Below are 7,872 nucleotides of genomic sequence, written 5' to 3'. Positions count from 1 at the left end.
CGACTATAGTATGAATTCGGTGCCACTGGTCTCTTTCAAGTAGCAATAACTTGGGGGATGGTATATCATTACGATTTTTATGGTCAACATAAATACTGGTCGGTGATCGGTCAATATATGCGGTCACGTGACTGATGCAGCGAGGATCGAAATAACAATCATAATTGTCATGATCGTCATCATCATCATCATCATCATCATAATCAGTTACAAAATAAATGCATCATAACACCATGTGATGAAAAAAAAAATCCGTGTTCTTATACCTAGGCTCTATCAGTAACATCATCAACAATAGGCCTATTGTTATCCAAAAGATGTCAAGTAAAGTTTAGCACAGCTTTGAATCTGTAGGCCCTAGTATGAATTAATTCATAATTCAGTAGACATAATTATGTCTATTGTTTAGGAGCAGGAGAATGTTCCATAATGCTGGTGTCATTTTTCCAAAAGCTCTCTCACCAAATGTAATGAATATCACTTTTTTCCCCTAAGAAATCGTTAATTATTGCTTGCATGCAGTACAGTACGTCACTACCTATATACAGGTACCGATGATTCCAGAGTTTGACTGACAGCCGACGGGGCTAAGAATGAAGTGTTATGACTGCATGTTTACCTAGACCATGCAATATAACAAATCACCTTGAAATATTACTCCGTCGATCGATTAACACTTGGCAGTTCGCTGAAAGTTGTACTTTCACCTCGAAACAATATTTCCCTCAACGCTGCGCGCTTCAACGGAAGAATACTAGTAATATTAGGGAAAATACTATTACATGTATATCTATACACAGAATGCATTTTTAAAAGCATTGAAGGCATGCCTGGCATTAACGTTAGTGGAGTGATGATAAATAATCTGAGATATGCGGATGATGCTGTGTTGCTAGCTGACAATGAACAAGACCTGCAAACAATTGTTGATGTCATATACCGCCAAAGTAAGGCATTTGGCTTGGACATCACTGGCGTAGCCAGGGGGGGGGGGGGGGGGGCGATGGGGGCGGTCGCCCCCCCTAAGATTTGGACCGGGGATTTGGGAGGCGAAAAAAAAAATGCGTGTATACTGCATGCATGCATATGAAGCGGGTCTCCTTTGCAACCTTTCATCAAATAAGATATTTTTTTGAATATTTCACTCAAAGTGTGCACCAGATCGTTGAATTTCAATTCAAAATATGCAAAATCTCTCGTGCTTGGGAGGGGGTATCCCCCTCCCAAACCCTCCCCCTCTGTGCCTCTTTCCCTAGCTTAGTACACTTTTTAGATTTACAAAAAAAAAAAAAATATGAATAATTCTGAGTGCACAACACTTATCACTTATATTCCGAAAACTCAAGGTTCCCTCTTGTATAAGGGGAATTTCCCCTTTTAATCGACCCTTTCCTCCCTCAGCCCCCCCCCCCCATCATTTTTTTTTTGTTTTTTTTTTGATTTCCCAAATGTTGATTCCATCAAATATGCGTATACGAGATATCTCAATTTCAGGCAAAAGCTCCATCGGAAGGGAAGGGTGGAGATAACACTCGCCCACGCCTTCTCCCTGCTCGCCCACCCCTCCCCCCCCCCCCCCCTTCCGCCATGCATAGAAGTAGACTGTGGCTATACCCAGATCGCTTTATTTCAATTCTAAAAACGCAAAAGCTCCGCGAGCGGGAGGGGGAATCCCCCTTCCCCTAAGCTCTACCTCACTAGACTTTATACATACACACAGATGGCGCACATTCGGAATAAGAGCTAAATTCCGTGATTTTAACACTTCGATGAAAAAGTATTGCACCAAAAATTTGCACCAGATCGCTGATTTTCAGGTCTGAAAACGCAAAATCACCTTCGTGTGGGAGGGGATATGCCCCTATCTACACCCTCGTGTGCATACTTTTTCTGTTTGATTGCTGAACTGCAGACAGCGTTCATGATATTCAGTGTAAGAATTAATACAAGAAGATTATTTAAATGATATACCATTTTATAGGCAAATTGTTCAATAATTATCTACACTAAACCTTAAACAAGTGGGACTGTTTCAATTCGTTAAAACACGCAAAAAATATGCATCAAATTGCACCATTTGCACCATCAAAATGCAAATAGTTCTCACCGTAGGAGGGGGGGGGGGGACACCCCCTCCCACACCCTCCCCTCCCCCTTCGCTCCCTCCGCTCGCTCGGGTTCAGTCGTGTTCATGATATTCAGTGAAAAGAATTAACACAAGAAGTGTATTTAAATAATTGTACCATTTTATAGGCAAATTGTTCAATAATAATCTACATCAAAATATACTGCTACCTTAAACAAGTGGGACTGTTTCACGTCGATAAAAAGCGCAAAAACATGCATCAAATTGCACCATTTGCAACATCAAAATGCAAAAAGTTCTTACCGTGGGAGGGGGACACCCCCTCCCACAACCCCCTCCCCCCTCGCTCGCTCCGCTCGCTCGGGTTCAGTCGCGTTCATGATATTCAGTGAAAAGAATTAATATTGAGAAGTGTATTTAAATTGGACCATTTTATAGGCAAATTGTTCAATAATAATCTACACTAAAATATACTGCTACCTTAAACAAGTGGGACTGTTTCACGTCGATAAAACGAGCAAAAACATGCATCAAATTGCACCATTTGCAACATCAAAATGCAAAAAGTTCTTACCGTGGGAGGGGGGACACCCCCTCCCACACCCTCCCTTCCCCCCTCGCTCGCTCTGCTCGCTCGGGTTCAGTCGCGTTCATGATATTCAGTGAAAAGAATTAATACAAGAAGTGTATTTAAAATTATACCATTTTAAAGGCAAATTGTTCAATAATTATCTACACTAAAATATACTGCTACCTTAAACAAGTGGGACTGTTTCACGTCGATAAAACGCGCAAAAACATGCATCAAATTGCACCATTTACACATCAAAATGCAAAAAGTTCTTACCGTGGGAGGGGGGACACCCCCCTCCCACACCCTCCCCCCCCCCCCCCCCCCTCGCTCGCTCTGCTCGCTCGGGTTAAGTCGCGTTCATGATATTCAGTGAAAAGAATTAATACAAGAAGTGTATTTTAAATTATACCATTTTAAAGGCAAATTGTTCAATAATTATCTACACTAAAATATACTGCTACCTTAAACAAGTGGGACTGTTTCAATTCGTTAAAACACGCAAAAACATGCATCAAATTGCACCATTTGCACCATCAAAATGCAAATAGTTCTCACCGTGGGAGGGGGGACACCCCCCTCCCACACCCTCCCCCCTCGCTCGCTCTGCTCGCTCGGGTTAAGTCGCGTTCATGATATTCAGTGAAAAGAATTAATACAAGAAGTGTATTTAAAATTATACCATTTTAAAGGCAAATTGTTCAATAATTATCTACACTAAAATATACTGCTACCTTAAACAAGTGGGACTGTTTCACGTCGATAAAACGCGCAAAAACATGCATCAAATTGCACCATTTACAACATCAAAATGCAAAAAGTTCTTACCGTGGGAGGGGGACACCCCCCTCCCACACCCTCCCCCCCTCGCTCGCTCCGCTCGCTCGGGCTCGGTCTCTTCGCTCCCTCGCAGACTAACCGCCCCCCCTAAGATCAAATCCTGGCTACGCCGTTGGTGGACATGAATGTGAAAAAGACCAAAACGATGGTAATATCTCGAAAGGTGGAAATACCTTGCAAGGGTAAACATCTCTATCAGCAACACTCTCCTGGAACAAGTCAGTAAATTCACATATTTAGGACAAAATGTTTATGAAGATGGGAAGAATGGTGGAGAAATTAGGGAGAAGAATTGGAATGGCTATAAAAAGTTTAACCAAATGAGTAAAGTGTTGACACCAAGGAAGATATCTACTGCAACCAAGCTCAGACTGGTTAAATGCTACGTGAATTCAACTCTCCTTTACTGTTGTGAAACATGGACATTGTACTTGGATGATATGAAAAGACTGTCTGCATTCGAGATGTGGATATTCAGACGCCTGGGCCGTATGGTCAGACAGGAAAACAAATCAGTATGTTTCTAGATCATCTGAATGTCACAAAAACCTTGATGAAAGACATCAAATCAAGAAAACTCAAATATTTTGGCCATGTTAAAATACATCAGAACATCCCAAAAAGTGTACTAGTACTTATAGAAGGCAGAAGATGCAGAGGACGCCAGCGCAGTGTGTGGTGTAACAACATAAAGGAGTGGACAGGAAAGAGTGTGGCTGCATGTAGTAAGGCGGCCATGAACAGAACAGAGTGGAGGTTCATAGTCGCCAACCTTCGGACTGAAGACGGCACTGAAGTATATCTATACAGGGGGGGGGGGGGGTCTAGGGCAAACCTTACCCCCTGGGCAGGCCTCTGACCCTTCCCCTGACCCTAACCCTAATCCTAGCTAATCCTGAAGTTAATCCTAACCCTAAACCTAATCTTTACTCTAACCTTATCACTAACCAGTATTTAGCCGGGGGTAAATTGCCCTAATATGCCTCGGGGATGTCAAGTCTTCTAAAAGGCAGTGTGTAAATCTTTGCTGTTGTCATTGTGTTTGTTCGTTGTTGTTGTTTTTCTTTTTTTCATCGCCATCCGTTTCCACTATAAATGGTGATGGCCAAAGAGGCATTTGTTCCTTCTTTTGTTAAGATAAAAAGAAAGAAAAGAAGTGAAAACAATGTACATATCGGGAAACGCTTGCAACACTAATGACTAAGAAAAATGTGCATGACTTTTCTGCGATCGTGACTATGCACACCAAACAGGCTTCTCAGCTCACGAGACCCAGAATAAATTCACGCCCTCGGAATCCACGCCTCTACCCTCCGCGCCCGCCCGCCGGTGATCCGCCGCGCCGATCGGGCTCGCGCTCCACCACCATAAAACACAACAGTCCTCACCTGATCAAAGCCATAAGTCCAAAGCCGGTGAAGATGGCGACCTACGAGTGGTACGTAATACAACCATTGATTTTTTCATGGCCTTTGCAGTTGAAACTATTGTGTGGTACTTTTCGCAATTTAGTCGGGCCTTTATTGCTAGTTTCATTTGCTTTCTCTTAATTTTCACAGAAATTGGGGCAGAGTGATAGTAAATTAAATGCCGAGGGTAACATTTCAAGATACGATGCGATGGGCGGTACTTTGTCTTATTGTAGTCCCAGGTATTGTGTTTCCTGCTGTACCAAGAGTTTTGTTCCTTATGAGGCGGACCTTGAATTTTGATTGTGCGTTTTTTTTTTTCCTATCCTAAAATTCCTAGTCCTACATTTGTCTTGTCTTGCTTGTCTTGTCTTGCCGAGGATGCCCACAATCAATAAGTTGATTATCATGGCACTAGGGATGTAGGCCAAGCTTGCCTTGTCCTGCATTGATTGACCTTCTAACTTTTGAGTTTTGAATTGCTATTTAACGTACATTTTTTTTTTCTTTTCCTTAAAAAAAAAAAAGGCCCCATGATGGTTTGTTAATCGACCCTGGCTGGGTGGCCTTGACAAGAGGCAACTTGACAAATGTGTCAGGGGTTGGAGTAGCCACTACTTCCTCTCTGGAAGGCTGTTCTAGTCCTTTATGGTCCTTGGTAGGAAAATCGAAAAATTACCCCCTGCCTTGAGCTGTAAGTGTATTGTATTCTGCAAGTGACAAACTGGAAGTGGAATTGTTTACTGCATACTGTGAGAGCATCATTGGTGAGGGGGTAGTGGGAGGAGTTTTGATTGGATTATTTGGCAGTGGGCCAGGTCATTGTTGATCATAAAGAGCATGAGATGCAGTGTACATGAGATGCAGTGTATAAAGAGCATGAGAGCATGTATAAAGAGCATGAGATGCAGTGTACAAGGAACTGCCAGCCAGTAAGGGTCTTGGATCATCTGGCTGACACTTGAAGTTGATGTGTTATGGTACCTGTTAAGCACAAAGTGAGCAGCTTGTCTCTGTACAGACTCTAGCTCATTGATGTTTTTCTGAGTAGCAGGGTCCCAAACACAGGAGGCATACTCAAGTGCTGCTTTTACAAAGTTGTTGTATGCTCTTTCCTTGATCTTACTGGAACTTATTTTTAGATTTCTTCTGAGTGAGCCCAGTGTTCTGCTTGCTTTACTGGAGATTTTATTGCTATGGTTGTCCCAGCTTATGTTCTGCTGGACAGTCACCCCAAGATACTTTTTGCCCGTGTGACTTTATCCAGAGTGTGGCAATGTAGGTGGTATGATGGCTGTAATAATGGGTGTCTACTCCTCAAGGTGACTGGTAGGGAGGAGCACTTTTAAAAGGTGATGAAACTTCATGTCCCAGCTGTCTTTCCAGGTGGTAAGGTGCTGGAGGTTATCAGGAGATCTTGGTCTGCATGTTGCATTTCCTCAGTAATGTATACTTTCTGAGCTAACTGAGATCACTTTTTGTCTAGTGTACATATGAAAATGTGTCAGTTGTCAATATGAGAAGCAGTATATTGTATCTACTGTCAAATGTTTGCCTGAACTTCTTAAAATCTATGACTTAGATTCTAAAACGTGATTCAGATGATCATGGATTCATTATATTTTTCCGAAGGGGCCTACTAGTTCTCATATAGAGGTGTACTTTTTGCCTGAAAATCAGAGCATCCTAAGGGGGCATAGCACAATGGCGCAAAATATCTCGAGTCAGGAGGCCATATTGAAAGCAACATGCTCTCACAAAGTTCTTTCCCCTTACATTGTTCTACAGGCTAGCTCGTCCGAGGGACTATGAGGCGGAGAAGAGAGGTCGTCTCCTGAAGGGAGAGATCACCACAGATCACCCCCTGAAACCAATCACGGTAGGAATGCCCATGACTGCTGACCCAGCAGTTGGAATTATTCAAGGAAAATAGTGTACCTGAAAGTGAAGACATTTTAAAATGGCAGCCGCTTCACAGGCTCAACCTGAAAACTTAAAGCTAGAATGTACAAATTCCAAATAACACCATGTAGTAGACTATTGCTGTCAACAAATCATCAGTCCAGCCAGTAGACAAAATAGTCAGTAAATGAATGTAGTGATGATATGTGACCCTGCACCACAAAACCGACAAAAAGTCGCCTGACATGGATTTTTAGTTAGGGACAGATTCTGAAAGAGCAGACTGTAAGCTTTAAAATGATGTATAACTCAATTCAAATGGATTCCTCTAACCTATCTAAATACTGGAAAGAAAGCACACACTCTGGAAAAGTAGGAAATGAGAAAAGAGGCTCTGAAGTACAGGGTCTATTCAAGCGCTTAATCCTTACCAAGCCGTACTAGCTGTGCGGTGAAAGGGACAAAACACAGGATGTTAGCAACTGGAGCAACAGCAATGAAAGGATTATCAGATTAAGCTGAAATTGAGTATGTGCTATCAACACATTATGAACATGATTAATGCCAACTTTCAAAGCAGTAGCTTTATTCTTTCACAAGTTATTAGACTTGAAAGTAAAGAGTGTGCACAGGATTTCGAGAAATGAAAAGGGGCCTCTAAGACATACCTGATCATTCTACTCTCCCAAAAAAAGGGCTGTAGAAAAACTGCTGAATACACACTTTCCCATTCATGCTATGATCCCAAACTAAAGAATAGTGTAGAAGAAGGATAGCTCTTTCAGAAAATATGAAAAGCTCAAGATTGACTCTGTTGACCCATTTGACCTTTTTTTGAGTCCTCACGTAAAATCAATGGGCGCGACTTTTTCTTCGTTTTGTGGTGCACGGTCACATATATCAATTTGATAAATCACCCGATATTGTTAAAGTAATCAAATACCCTCCAGAAAATGCATGCAGTGGCACTTTTGTGTATTTTGTGAACTAAATACTGTATACAGCTGTATCATGGGTAATGTGCAAGGGCTGTCTCGGGTATGCTATCCTTTTGAGTAGGCAAT

The 7,872-nt window shown here is 42.0% G+C and overlaps 1 protein-coding gene across 1 annotated transcript in view; it reads left to right on the top strand.

Annotated features, from left to right (window-relative positions):
- Nucleotides 1-4,909: 4,909 nt before the first annotated feature.
- The window catches only part of LOC140232028 (VPS35 endosomal protein-sorting factor-like), a 31,244-nt gene continuing 28,281 nt past the window's right edge, over nt 4,910-7,872 (top strand). Inside the window, exons 1-2 of the mRNA XM_072312179.1 lie at nt 4,910-4,935; nt 6,695-6,785. Of these exons, the coding sequence (XP_072168280.1) occupies nt 4,919-4,935; nt 6,695-6,785 (108 nt within the window). The 5' untranslated portion in view covers nt 4,910-4,918. The remainder of the gene's footprint in view (nt 4,936-6,694; nt 6,786-7,872) is intronic.

Source organism: Diadema setosum, chromosome 8 (genome assembly GCF_964275005.1).
Source record: "Diadema setosum chromosome 8, eeDiaSeto1, whole genome shotgun sequence".
In the NCBI taxonomy this organism is placed as follows: domain Eukaryota; kingdom Metazoa; phylum Echinodermata; class Echinoidea; order Diadematoida; family Diadematidae; genus Diadema; species Diadema setosum.
This window is presented reverse-complemented; position numbering and strand designations above follow the sequence as displayed.